The sequence below is a fragment of the Phasianus colchicus genome, chromosome 36 (assembly GCF_987193195.1).
Source record: "Phasianus colchicus chromosome 36, bPhaCol1.hap1.1, whole genome shotgun sequence".
NCBI classification, from domain to species: Eukaryota; Metazoa; Chordata; class Aves; order Galliformes; family Phasianidae; genus Phasianus; species Phasianus colchicus.
The window spans coordinates 1,907,630-1,922,022 of record NC_143471.1 but is presented as its reverse complement, the minus strand read 5'-3'; the positions used below and the strand labels follow the sequence as shown (position 1 = coordinate 1,922,022).

Genomic DNA, 14,393 nt, shown 5'->3' with positions numbered 1-14,393 from the left:
TGGGATGAGATTGGGGTCATCCCAACAAATATGGGATGGAGAGATTTGGGGTCACGCCAAGAAGGAGGAGATGAGGGGTTTGGGGTCACCAGCGGGTTTTGAGGCATCCTAAGGGGGACCAAAAGGGGATGGAGAGTTTTGGGGTCACCTGGATGAGCTGGGGACATCCTAAGAGGGACCAAAAGGGGATGGAGAGTTTTGGGGTCACCCCAACAAATATGGGATGGAGAGGTTTGGGGTCACCTGGGGGGTTTTGGGGACATCCTAAGGGGACAACAATGGGATGGAGAGGTTTGGGGTCACCCCAAGAAGAAATATGGGATGAGATTGGTGTCACCCCAAGAAATATGGGATGGAGAGTTTTGGGGTCACCCCAAGGCGGAGCAGATGAGGGGTTTTGGGGTCAGCCGCGTGGCCTCAGGTGGAGATGCTGTTCTCGACGTTGCTGGGGTCGAGGTAGGGGTAGGGCAGCGGCAGGGCGGCGTTGCGCCGCCGGATGCGCCGGGAGATGCGCTGCAGGCGGCGGCGGAACTGCAGCATCAGGCGGCGCGGGGCTGCCTCGGTGAAGTGCTGCTCCGGGTAGCAGCCCAGCCGGCGCTGGGGGGGGCAGAGGGGGGGTCATGGGGGTCTTGGGGGTCACATGGGGTCCCTTGGGGTCCTTTGGGGTCCCTTGGGGTCATGGGGGAAGGTTGGGGTCATGGGGGTCCCTTGGGGTCCCTTGGGGTCCCTTGGGGTTGGGGGCTGCCTCGGTGAAGTGCTGCTCCGGGTAGCAGCCCAGCCGGCGCTGGGGGGGGCAGAGGGGGGGTCATGGGGGTCTTGGGGGTCACATGGGGTCCCTTGGGGTCCTTTGGGGTCCCTTGGGGTCATGGGGGAAGGTTGGGGTCATGGGGGTCCCTTGGGGTCCCTTGGGGTCCCTTGGGGTTGGGGGCTGCCTCGGTGAAGTGCTGCTCCGGGTAGCAGCCCAGCCGGCGCTGGGGGGGGCAGAGGGGGGGTCATGGGGGTCTTGGGGGTCACATGGGGTCCCTTGGGGTCCTTTGGGGTCCCTTGGGGTCATGGGGGAAGGTTGGGGTCATGGGGGTCCCTTGGGGTCCCTTGGGGTCCCTTGGGGTTGGGGGCTGCCTCGGTGAAGTGCTGCTCCGGGTAGCAGCCCAGCCGGCGCTGGGGGGGGCAGAGGGGGGGTCATGGGGGTCTTGGGGGTCACATGGGGTCCCTTGGGGTCCTTTGGGGTCCCTTGGGGTCATGGGGGAAGGTTGGGGTCATGGGGGTCCCTTGGGGTCCCTTGGGGTCCCTTGGGGTTGGGGGCTGCCTCGGTGAAGTGCTGCTCCGGGTAGCAGCCCAGCCGGCGCTGGGGGGGGCAGAGGGGGGGTCATGGGGGTCTTGGGGGTCACATGGGGTCCCTTGGGGTCCTTTGGGGTCCCTTGGGGTCATGGGGGAAGGTTGGGGTCATGGGGGTCCCTTGGGGTCCCTTGGGGTCCCTTGGGGTTGGGGGCTGCCTCGGTGAAGTGCTGCTCCGGGTAGCAGCCCAGCCGGCGCTGGGGGGGGCAGAGGGGGGGTCATGGGGGTCTTGGGGGTCACATGGGGTCCCTTGGGGTCCTTTGGGGTCCCTTGGGGTCATGGGGGAAGGTTGGGGTCATGGGGGTCCCTTGGGGTCCCTTGGGGTCCCTTGGGGTTGGGGGCTGCCTCGGTGAAGTGCTGCTCCGGGTAGCAGCCCAGCCGGCGCTGGGGGGGGGACAGGGGGGTTAAAGGGGGGGTCTTGGGGGTCAGAGGGGTCCCTTGGGGTCACGGGGTCACTTGGGGAAGGGTGGGGTCCCTTGGGGTCATGGGGGGTCATGGGGGTCCCTTGGGGTTGGGGGCTGCCTCGGTGAAGTGCTGCTCTGGGTAGCAGCCCAGCCGGCGCTGGGGGGGGACAGGGGGGTTTAAAGGGGGGGTCGTGGGGGGCAGGGGGGTCCCTTGGGGTCCCTTGGGGTCAGGGGGTCACTTGGGGAAGGCTGGGGTCAGGGGGGTCCCTTGGGGTCATGGGGGTCTTTGGGGGTCAGGGGGTCCTTGGGGAAAATTGGGGTCCCATGGGGTCATGGGGTCCTTGGGAAAGGTTGGGGTCATGGGGGTCTTTGGGGGTCAGGGGGTCCTTGGGGAAAATTGGGGTCCCATGGGGTCATGGGGTCCTTGGGGGAAGGTTGGGGTCATGGGCGTCCTTTGGGGTCAGGGGGGTCCCTTGGGGTCAGGGGGGTCCTTGGGGGAAGGTTGGGGTCATGGGGGTCCCTTGGGGTCATGGGGGTCCCTGGGGGTCCTTTGGGAAAGCTTGGGATCCCTGGGGGTCATGGGTGTCCTTGGGGGTCCTTTGGGGTCAGGGGGTCACTTGGGGAAGGTTGGGGTCATGGGGGTCCCTTAGGGAAGATTGGGGTCCCATGGGGTCATGGGGTCCTTGGAGAAGGTTGGGGTCCCTTGGGGTCATGGGGGTCTTTGGGGGTCAGGGGGGTCCTTGGGGGAAGGTTGGGGTCATGGGCGTCCTTTGGGGTCAGGGGGGTCCCTTGGGGTCAGGGGGGTCCTTGGGGGAAGTTTGGGGTCATGGGCGTCCTTTGGGGTCGTGGGGATCCCTTGGGGAAGATTGGGGTCCCTTGGGGTCAGGGGGGTCCCATAGGGGTGATGGCAATGGGGGTCCTGGGGTTCTTTTGGGGTCAGGGGGTCCCTTGGGGTCATGGGGGTCCCATGGGGAAGTTTGGGGTCCTTTAGGGTGATGGTAATGGGGGTCCCTTGGGGGTCCTTTGGGGTCAGGGGGGTCCCATGGGGTCAGAGGAGTCCCTTAGGATTTTGGGGGTCACTGGGGATCCCTTGAGGAAGGCTGGGGTCCCATAGGATCATGGGGGTCCCTTGGGGTCCCTTGGGGTTATGGGGTCCTATGGGATCCTATAGGGTCCTGGGGTTCCTATGGGGTCACAGGGGGTTCTTATAGGCTTCTTTTGGGGTTCTTTTGGGGTCATGGGGGTCCTTTGGGATCACGGGGGTCCTATGGGATCCTATGGGGTCATGGGAGTCCTATGGGGTCACAGGAGGTTCCCTTGGGGCCATGGGGGTCCCACAGGGTTTCTTCGGGGTCCCACAGGTTCACAGGGGTCTTTTGGGGTCCTGGTGTTTTTATGGGGTCATGGGGGGTTCCTATAGGCTGCTTTTGGGGTCCCATGGGGTCACGGGGGTCCTTTGGGATCACGGGGGTCCTTTGGGATCCTTTGGGGTCATGGGGGTCCTATGGGGTCACAGGAGGTTCCCTTGGGGTCCTGGGGGTCCCTTTGGGGTCCCTTGGGGTCATGGGGGTCCCTGGGTGTCCTACTGGGTCCTATGGGATCCTATGGGGTCATGGGGGTCCTATGGGGTCCTGGGGTTCCTATGGGGTTTTGGGGGTCCCTGAGGAAAGTTTGGGGTCATGGGTGTCCCACGGGGTTTCTTTGGGATCTCATGGGGTCACAGGGGTCTTATAGGGTCCTGGGGTTCCTATGGGGTTTTGGGGTTCCCTTGGGGTCGTGGGGGTCCTTTGGGGAAGTTTGGGGCCATGGGGATCCCATGGGGTCTTATAGGGTCCTGGGGTTCCTATGGGGTCACAGGGGGTTCCTATAGGCTGCTTTTAGGGTCCCATGGGGTCACGGGGGTCCTTTGGGATCATGGTGGTCCTATGGGATCCTATGGGGTCATGGGGGTCCTATGGGTTTTAGGGTTCCCTTGGGGTCCTGGGGGTCCCACGGGGTTTCTTTGGGGTCCCACGGGGTCACAGGGGTCTTATAGGGTCCTGGGGTTCCTATGGGGTCGAGGGGTTCCTATAGGCTCCTTTTGGGGTTCTTTTGGGGTCACAGGGGTCCTTTGGGGTCATGGGGATCCCTTGGGGTGTTCTATGGGGTCCCACGGAGTCACAGGGGTCTTATAGGGTCCTGGGGTTCCTATGGGGTCACAGGGTGTTCCTATAGGCTCCCTTTGGGGTCCCAGGGGTTCACGGGGTCCTTTGGGATCACGGGGGTCCTATGGGATCCTATTGGGTCATGGGTATCCTATGGGGTCACAGGAGGTTCCCTTGGGGTCATGGGGGTCCCTGGGAGTCCTACTGGGTCCTATGGGATCCTATGGGGTCATGGGGGTCCTATGGGGTCCTGGGGTTCCTATGGGGTTTTGGGGGTCCCTGAGGAAAGTTTGGGGTCATGGGTGTCCCACGGGGTTTCTTTGGGATCTCATGGGGTCACAGGGGTTTTATAGGGTCCTGGGGTTCCTATGGGGTTTTGGGGTTCCCTTGGGGTCGTGGGGGTCCTTTGGGGAAGTTTGGGGCCATGGGGATCCCATGGGGTCTTATAGGGTCCTGGGGTTCCTATGGGGTCACAGGGGGTTCCTATAGGCTGCTTTTAGGGTCCCATGGGGTCACGGGGGTCCTTTGGGATCATGGTGGTCCTATGGGATCCTATGGGGTCATGGGGGTCCTATGGGTTTTAGGGTTCCCTTGGGGTCCTGGGGGTCCCACGGGGTTTCTTTGGGGTCCCACGGGGTCACAGGGGTCTTATAGGGTCCTGGGGTTCCTATGGGGTCGAGGGGTTCCTATAGGCTCCTTTTGGGGTTCTTTTGGGGTCACAGGGGTCCTTTGGGGTCATGGGGATCCCTTGGGGTGTTCTATGGGGTCCCACGGAGTCACAGGGGTCTTATAGGGTCCTGGGGTTCCTATGGGGTCACAGGGTGTTCCTATAGGCTCCCTTTGGGGTCCCAGGGGTTCACGGGGTCCTTTGGGATCACGGGGGTCCTATGGGATCCTATGGGGTCATGGGTATCCTATGGGGTCACAGGAGGTTCCCTTGGGGTCATGGGGGTCCCTGGGAGTCCTACTGGGTCCTATGGGATCCTATGGGGTCATGGGGGTCCTATGGGGTCCTGGGGTTCCTATGGGGTTTTGGGGGTCCCTGAGGAAAGTTTGGGGTCATGGGTGTCCCACGGGGTTTCTTTGGGATCTCATGGGGTCACAGGGGTCTTATAGGGTCCTGGGGTTCCTATGGGGTCGAGGGGTTCCTATAGGCTCCTTTTGGGGTTCTTTTGGGGTCACAGGGGTCCTTTGGGGTCATGGGGATCCCTTGGGGTGTTCTATGGGGTCCCACGGGGTCACAGGGGTCTTATAGGGTCCTGGGGTTCCTATGGGGTCACAGGGTGTTCCTATAGGCTCCTTTTGGGGTCCCATGGGGTCACGGGGGTCCTTTGGGATCACGGTGGTCCTATGGGATCCTATGGGGTCGTGGGGGTCCTATGGGGTCACAGGAGGTTCCCTTGGGGTCCTGGGGGTCCCTTTGGGGTCCCTTGGGGTCATGGGGGTCCCTGGGGGTCCTACTGGGTCCTATGGGATCCTATGGGGTCACGGGGGTCCTATGGGGTCCTGGGGTTCCTATGGGGTTTTGGGGTTCCCTTGGGGTCGTGGGGGTCCTTTGGGGAAGTTTGGGGCCATGGGGATCCCATGGGGTCTTATAGGGTCCTGGGGTTCCTATGGGGTCACAGGGGGTTCCTATAGGCTGCTTTTAGGGTCCCATGGGGTCACGGGGGTCCTTTGGGATCATGGTGGTCCTATGGGATCCTATGGGGTTATGGGGGTCCTATGGGTTTTAGGGTTCCCTTGGGGTCCTGGGGGTCCCACGGGGTTTCTTTGGGGTCCCACGGGGTCACAGGGGTCTTATAGGGTCCTGGGGTTCCTATGGGGTCGAGGGGTTCCTATAGGCTCCTTTTGGGGTTCTTTTGGGGTCACAGGGGTCCTTTGGGGTCATGGGGATCCCTTGGGGTGTTCTATGGGGTCCCACGGAGTCACAGGGGTCTTATAGGGTCCTGGGGTTCCTATGGGGTCACAGGGTGTTCCTATAGGCTCCCTTTGGGGTCCCAGGGGTTCACGGGGTCCTTTGGGATCACGGGGGTCCTATGGGATCCTATGGGGTCATGGGTATCCTATGGGGTCACAGGAGGTTCCCTTGGGGTCATGGGGGTCCCTGGGAGTCCTACTGGGTCCTATGGGATCCTATGGGGTCATGGGGGTCCTATGGGGTCCTGGGGTTCCTATGGGGTTTTGGGGGTCCCTGAGGAAAGTTTGGGGTCATGGGTGTCCCACGGGGTTTCTTTGGGATCTCATGGGGTCACAGGGGTCTTATAGGGTCCTGGGGTTCCTATGGGGTCGAGGGGTTCCTATAGGCTCCTTTTGGGGTTCTTTTGGGGTCACAGGGGTCCTTTGGGGTCATGGGGATCCCTTGGGGTGTTCTATGGGGTCCCACGGGGTCACAGGGGTCTTATAGGGTCCTGGGGTTCCTATGGGGTCACAGGGTGTTCCTATAGGCTCCTTTTGGGGTCCCATGGGGTCACGGGGGTCCTTTGGGATCATGGTGGTCCTATGGGATCCTATGGGGTCATGGGGGTCCTATGGGGTCACAGGAGGTTCCCTTGGGCTCCTGGGGGTCCCTTTGGGGTCCCTTGGGGTCATGGGGGTCCCTGGGGGTCCTACTGGGTCCTATGGGATCCTATGGGGTCATGGGGGTCCTATGGGGTCCTGGGGTTCCTATGGGGTTTTGGGGTTCCCTTGGGGTCGTGGGGGTCCCTGGGGGAAGTTTGGGGCCATGGGGATCCCATGGTGTTTCTTTGGGGTCCCACGGGGTCACAGGGGTCTTATAGGGTCCTGGTGTTTTTATGGGGTCACGGGGGGTTCCTATAGGCTCCTTTTGGGGTCCCATGGGGTCACGGGGGTCCTTTGGGATCATGGTGGTCCTATGGGATCCTATGGGGTCATGGGGGTCCTATGGGGTTCTTTTGGGGTTCCCTTGGGGTCCTCGGGGTCCCTTTGGGGTCCCTTGGGGTCATGGGGGTCCCTGGGGGTCCTACTGGGTCCTATGGGATCCTATGGGGTCATGGGGGTCCTATGGGGTCCTGGGGTTCCTATGGGGTTTTAGGGGTCCCTGAGGAAAGTTTGGGGTCATGGGTGTCCCACGGGGTTTCTTTGGGATCTCATGGGGTCACAGGGGTCTTATAGGGTCCTGGGGTTCCTATGGGGTTTTGGGGTTCCCTTGGGGTCGTGGGGGTCCCTGGGGGAAGTTTGGGGCCATGGGGGTCCCATGGGGTCTTATAGGGTCCTGGGGTTCCTATGGGGTTTTAGGGTTCCCTTGGGGCCATGGGGGTCCCACAGGGTTTCTTCGGGGTCCCACAGGTTCACAGGGGTCTTTTGGGGTCCTGGTGTTTTTATGGGGTCACAGGGGTTCTTATAGGCTTCTTTTGGGGTTCTTTTGGGGTCATGGGGGTCCTTTGGGATCATGGGAGTCCTATGGGATCCTATGGGATCTTGGTGGTCCTATGGGATCCTATGGGGTCCTGGGGGTCCCATGGGGTTTCTTTGGTGTCCCACAGCTTCCCAGGGGTCTTTTAGGGTCCTGGTGTTTTTATGGGGTCACGGGGGTTTCTTATAGGTCCTTTTTAGGGTCGGTCCCCACTCACCCTCTCTCCGACCTCGTAGCTGACGACGCTGAGCAGCGCCAGCAGCGCCCCGGTGGCCTTCGGGGATGGCAAAGTGGCCAAAAAGGTGTCGGGGGTCACCGGGTCCTCGGGGCCGGGGGGGGGCAGCCGGAGGGTCCCGGGGGTGTTGGGCATCCAGGCTGCGAAGTCGTACTGAGGGAAAGCCGTGGCAGTGGCTACCAAAGGGGCCCTTGTGGCTACCGAAAGGTTCTTGGGCTACTAAAGGTTGCTGTGGCTACTAAAGGGGCCCCTTGTGGCTAACAAAGGGTGCTGGGGCTGTCAAATGGTGCTGGGGCTACTGAAGGGCCCCACGTGGCTACCAAAGGTTGCTGTGGCTACTAAAGGGGCCTTGTGGCTACTGAAGGGTTCTTGGGCTACTAAAGGTTGCTGTGGCTACCAAAGGGGCCCTTGTGGCTACCGAAGGGTTCTTGGGCTAATAAAGGTTGCTGTGGCTACCAAAGGGGCCCTTGTGGCTAACAAAGGGTGCTGGGGCTACTAAAGGATGCTGTGGCTACCAAAGGGGCCCTTGTGGCTACCGAAGGGTTCTTGGGCTACTAAAGGTTGCTGTGGCTACCAAAGGGGCCCTTGTGGCTAACAAAGGGTGCTGGGGCTACTAAAGGATGCTGTGGCTACCAAAGGGGCCCTTGTGGCTAACAAAGGGTGCTGGGGCTACTAAAGGATGCTGTGGCTACCAAAGGGGCCCTTGTGGCTACCGAAGGGTTCTTGGGCTACTAAAGGATGCTGTGGCTACCAAAGGGGCCCTTGTGGCTACTGAAGGGTTCTTGGACTAATAAAGGTTGCTGTGGCTACTAAAGGGGCCCTTGTGGCTAACAAAGGGTGTTGGGGCTGCCAAACGGTGCTGGGGCTACTAAAGGGCCCCACGTGGCTACCAAAGGTTGCTGTGGCTACCAAAGGGGTCCTTGTGGCTACCGAAGGGTTCTTGGGCTAATAAAGAATGCTGTGGCTACTAAAGGGGCCTTGTGGCTAACAAAGGTTGCTGTGGCTACTAAAGGATGCTGTGGCTACTAAAGGGGCCCTTGTGGCTAACAAAGGGTGCTGGGGCTGTCAAACGGTGCTGGGGCTACTAAAGGGCTCCACGTGGCTACTAAAGGGTTCTTGAGCTACTAAAGGATGCTGTGGCTACCTAAGGGGCCCTTGTGGCTAACAAAGGGTGCTGGGGCTGCCAAACGGTGCTGTGGCTACTAAAGGGCCCCATGTGGCTACCAAAGGTTGCCGTGGCTACTAAAGGGCCCCATGTGGCTACCAAAGGTTGCTGTGGCTACTAAAGGGCCCCACATGGCTACCAAAGGTTGCTGTGGCTACTAAAGGGTCCCTTGTAGCTACCAAAGGGCCCCTTGTGGCTACCAAAGTGCCCACTGTGGCTACTTGGGTGCTGTGGCTAGCAAGGGCCCCTTTGGGGCCACCACGTGGTCTTTGTTCTTCCCTCCAGCCACTCCATGGAGCCCCATGGCCAACCAAAAAACCCATGGCCACCCCATATACCCCACAGCCACCCTAAAAGCCCCATGGCAACCCCATGAACCCCATGGCCACCCCAAAAGCACGATGGCCACCCCATGAACCCCACAGCCTCCCCAAAGGCCCCATGGCCACCCCATGAGCCCCACAGCCACCCAAGAGCCCCACGGCCACCCCATGAACCCCATGGCCACCCCACGAGCCCCATGGCACCCCATGAGCCACACAACCACCCCAAAGGCCCCATGGCCACCCCATGAACCCCATGGCCACCCAAAAGAGACCCACGGCCACCCCAAGAGCCCCATGGCCACCCCATGACCCCATGGCCACCCCATGAACCCCATGGCCACCTGTGGTCCTTCCATGTCCACCCAAGAGACCCATGGCCACCCCATGAACCCCATGGCCACCCAAGAGCCCCATGGCCACCCCAAGAGCCCCATGGCCACCCCATGAACCCCATGGCCACCCCATGAACCCCATGGCCACCCAAGAGCCCCATGGCCACCCTATGAACCCCATGGCCACCCCAAGAGCCCCATGACCACCCCATGACCCCATGGCCACCCCAAGAGCCCCGTGGCCACCCAAAAGCCCCATGGACATCCCATGACCCCATGGCCACCCCAAGAGCCCCATAGCCACCCTATGAACCCCACGGCCACCCCAAGAGCCCCATGGCCACCCCATGAACCCCATGGCCAACCCAAGAGCCCCATGGCCACCCTATGAACCCCACGGCCACCCCAAGAGCCCCATGGCCACCCCATGAACCCCATGGCCACCAGTGGTCCTTCCATGTCCACCCAAGAACCCCATGGCCACCCCATGAGCCCCATGGCCACCCCAAGAGCCCCATGGCCACCCCATGAACCCCATGGCCACCCAAGAGCCCCATGGCCACCCCAAGAGCCCCACGGCCACCCCAAGAGCCCCATGGCCACCCAAAAGCCCCACGGCCACCCCATGAACCCCATGGCCACCCAAGAGCCCCACGGCCACCCCATGAGCCCCACGGCCACCCCAAGAACCCCATGGCCACCCCATGAACCCCATGGCCACCTGTGGTCCTTCCATGTCCACCCAAGAGACCCGTGGCCACCCAAAAGCCCCATGGCCACCCCATGACCCCATGGCCAACCCAAGAGCCCCATGGCCACCCAAAAGAGACCCACGGCCACCCCAGGAGCCCCGTGGCCACCAACGATCCCCACCTGGCCACTGTTGACGGCTGCGTGCTGCGCGGAGCAGCGGAAGATGATCATGGTGAGGAATTTGGTGAGGTCGGGGCGGGTGCAGAGCTTGGAGGGGAAACCTGGGGGTGGGGACACAGGAAGTGTCACCGCCGGTAGCCACGATGGGCTACTGGGTGACCGTGGTCGTGGTCACGGCCGGAACAGGGAGCGAAACCATCGGTGTGGTGGTGATTGGAACCACAGCCGTCATTGTGACCGGCGCCGCCATTTTCACCTGAATCACCAGGATCGTAACCAGCACCAAACCATCAGCATCGTCATCGTCGTCGTTATCCTGAGCTTAATTGTCACCATCATCATCATCACCATCATCATCATCATCATCACCGTCATAATCCTGCCCTTAACCATCACCACCATCATCATCATCGTTATCCTGATCTTAATCACAACCATCATCATCAACATCACCATCATCACCATCATAACCCTGCCCTTAACCATCACCACCATCATCATCGTCATCATCGTTATCCTGAGCTTAATCATGGCCATCACCATCATCATCATCATCATCATCATCCTGACCTTAACCATGACCATAACCATCACCATCACCATCATCATCACCATCATCATCACCATCATCATCATCATCATCATCATCACCTTGACCTCAACCACGGCCAAACCATCACCACCATCATCATCATCGTTATCCTGAGCTTAATCAGGACCATCATCATCACCATCACCATCACCATCATCATAACCCTAACCTTAACCATGACCATAACCATCATCACCATCATCATCATCATTATCCTGATCTTAACCATCACCATCATCATCATCACCATCATAACCCTGCCCTTAACCATCACCATCATCATCATCACCATCATCGTTATCCTGAGCTTAATCATGGCCATCACCATCATCATCATCATCATCCTGACCTTAACCATGACCATAACCATCACCATCATCATCACCATCATCATCATCACCGTCATAATCCTGCCCTTAACCATCACCATCATCATCATCATCATCATCATCACCATCATCATCATCACCGTCATAATCCTGCCCTTAACCATCACCATCATCATCATCATCGTTATCCTGATCTTAATCACAACCATCATCATCAACATCACCATCATCACCATCATAATCCTGCCCTTAACCATCACCATCATCATCATCGTCATCATCATCATCATCATCACCATCATCATCATCGTCATCATCATCATCATCATCACCACCTTGAACTTAACCATGGCCAAACCATCACCATCATCTTCATCATCGTTATCCTGCCCTTAACCATCACCATCATCATCATCACCATCATCGTTATCCTGAGCTTAATCATGGCCATCACCATCATCATCATCATCATCTTCGTTATCCGGAGCTTAATCATCACCATCATCATCATCATCATCATAATCCTGCCCTTAACCATCACCATCACCATCATCATCATCACCATCATCGTTATCCTGAGCTTAATCATGGCCGTCACCATCATCATCGTCATCATCATCCTGACCTTAACCATGACCTTAACCATCACCAACATCATCATCATCATTATCCTGACCTTAATCACGACCATCATCATCACCATCACCATCATCATCATCATCCTGACCTTAACCATGGCCAAACCATCACCATCATCATCATCATCGTTATCCTGAGCTTAAACATGACCATCATCATCACCATCACCATCATCATCATCATCATCCTGACCTTAACCATGACCTTAACCATCACCGACATCATCATCATCGTTATCCTGATCTTAATCATCACCATCATCATCATCACCATCATAATCCTGCCCTTAACCATCACCATCACCATCACCATCATCATCATCACCATCATAATCCTGCCCTTAACCATCACCATCACCATCACCATCACCATCATCATCATCATCACCTTGACCTTAACCATCCCCATGACCACGACCATGACCATAACCATAACCATAATCATAACCATCACCATAACCATAACCATAACCATAACCATAACCATAACCATAACCATAACCATAACATCCCCATGACCATCACCATAACCATGACCACAACCACGACCACAACCACAACCGTAACCATCACCATCCCCATCACCAAAACCATAACCATCCCCATGACCATGACCACAATCATAATCATAACCATGACCATAACCATCCCCATAACCATGACCATCCCCATCCCCATCACCAAAACCATAACCATCCCCGTAACCATGACCATGACCACAACCACAACCATAACCATCCCCATAACCATCCCCATAACCATCACCATGACCATAAACCATGACCATGACCATCACCATAACCACAACCACGACCACAACCATAACCATAACCATCGCCATAACCATGACCATGACCACAACCACAACCACGACCATAACCATCCCCATAACCATAACCATCCCCATAACCATAACCACAACCACAACTGTAACCATCCCCATAACCGTAACCATCCCTATAACCATGACGGCAACCACAACCACAACCACAACCATAACCATCCCCATAACCGTAACCATCCCTATAACCATAACCATCCCCATAATCATGACCATGACCATCTGCATAACCATAACCATCCCCATAACCATGACAGCAACCACAACCACAACCATAACCAGGACCACAACCACAACCATCCCCATAACCATAACCACCCCCATAACCATCCCCATAACCACGACCACAACCACAACCACGACCATAACCATCCCCATAACCATAACCATCCCCACAACCATAACCATCCCCATAACCACAACCACAACCGTAACCATCCCCATAACATCCCCATAACCACAACCACAACCACGACCATAACCGTCCCCATAACCATAACCACCCCCACAACCATCCCCATAACCATAACCGTCCCCATAACCATAACCACCCCCATAACCACCCCCATAACCACCCCCATAACCACAACCACAACCGTAACCATCCCCACAACCATCCCCATAACCATGACCACAACCACGACCACAACCACAACCGTAACCATAACCATTACCATCCCCATCACCAAAACCATAACCATCCCCATAACCACAACCACAACCACAACCACAACCACAACCACAACCACAACCATAACCATCCCCATAACCACAACCACAACCGTAACCATCCCCATAACCATAACCATGACCACAACCACAACCATAATCATCCCCACAACCATCCCCATAACCAGGACCACAACCACAACCATCCCCATAACCATAACCACCCCCATAACCATAACCATCCCCATAACCATGACTACAACCACAACCATAACCACAACCATAACCATCCCCATAACCATCTCCATGACCATCACCATGACCACAACCATGACCATAACCGTCCCCATAACCATCCCCATAACCACAACCATAACCATAACCATCCCCATAACCATAACCATCCCCATAACCGTAATCATCCCCATAACCATAACCACCCCCATAACCATCCCCATAACCATAACCGTGACCACAACCACAACCATAACCATCCCCATAACCATCCCCACAACCATCCCCATAACCATAACTACCCCCACAACCATCCCCATGACCACAACCACAACCATAACCATCCCCATAACCATAACCATCCCCATAACCATAACCATGACCATAACCATCCCCATAACCATCTCCATGACCATCACCACGACCACAACCACAACCATAACCATCCCCACAACCATCCCCATAACCATGACCACAACCACAACCACGACCATAACCGTCCCCATAACCATAACCATCCCCATAACCGTAACCATCCCCACAACCATCCCCACAACCACAACCATCCCCATCACCATCCCCACCACCACGACACCACCCCCCCATAACCACAACCATCACCGTAACCAACACCACCACCACCCCCCCCAACCCCCCACCCCAAATCCCACCCCAAATCCCACCCCATACCGGACTTGTCGTTGCCCAGCACCCCATAGATGAAGATCTCCCCCACCCACTGCTGCAGTTCGGGGTCGTCGGCCACGTCGGCGTCCGTGGGGTAATAAAGGGCCACGATGGCCTCCACGAAGCTGTGGGGGGGACAGCAGGGGGGGTGGGGACATTAATGGGGTGTGGGGACATCAATGGGGTGTGGGGACATTAATGGGGTGTGGGGACATC

At 57.8% G+C, this 14,393-nt stretch overlaps 1 protein-coding gene across 1 annotated transcript in view; it reads right to left on the bottom strand.

Annotated features, from left to right (window-relative positions):
• Window positions 1-417: 417 nt before the first annotated feature.
• LOC149913583 (polyunsaturated fatty acid lipoxygenase ALOX15B-like) overlaps window positions 418-14,393 on the bottom strand; it is a 46,524-nt gene continuing 32,548 nt past the window's right edge. Inside the window, exons 10-13 of the mRNA XM_090129342.1 lie at window positions 14,181-14,302; window positions 10,188-10,288; window positions 7,474-7,644; window positions 418-597 (exon numbers count right to left, since the gene is read on the bottom strand). Coding sequence (XP_089985468.1) covers window positions 418-597; window positions 7,474-7,644; window positions 10,188-10,288; window positions 14,181-14,302 — 574 coding nt within the window. The remainder of the gene's footprint in view (window positions 598-7,473; window positions 7,645-10,187; window positions 10,289-14,180; window positions 14,303-14,393) is intronic.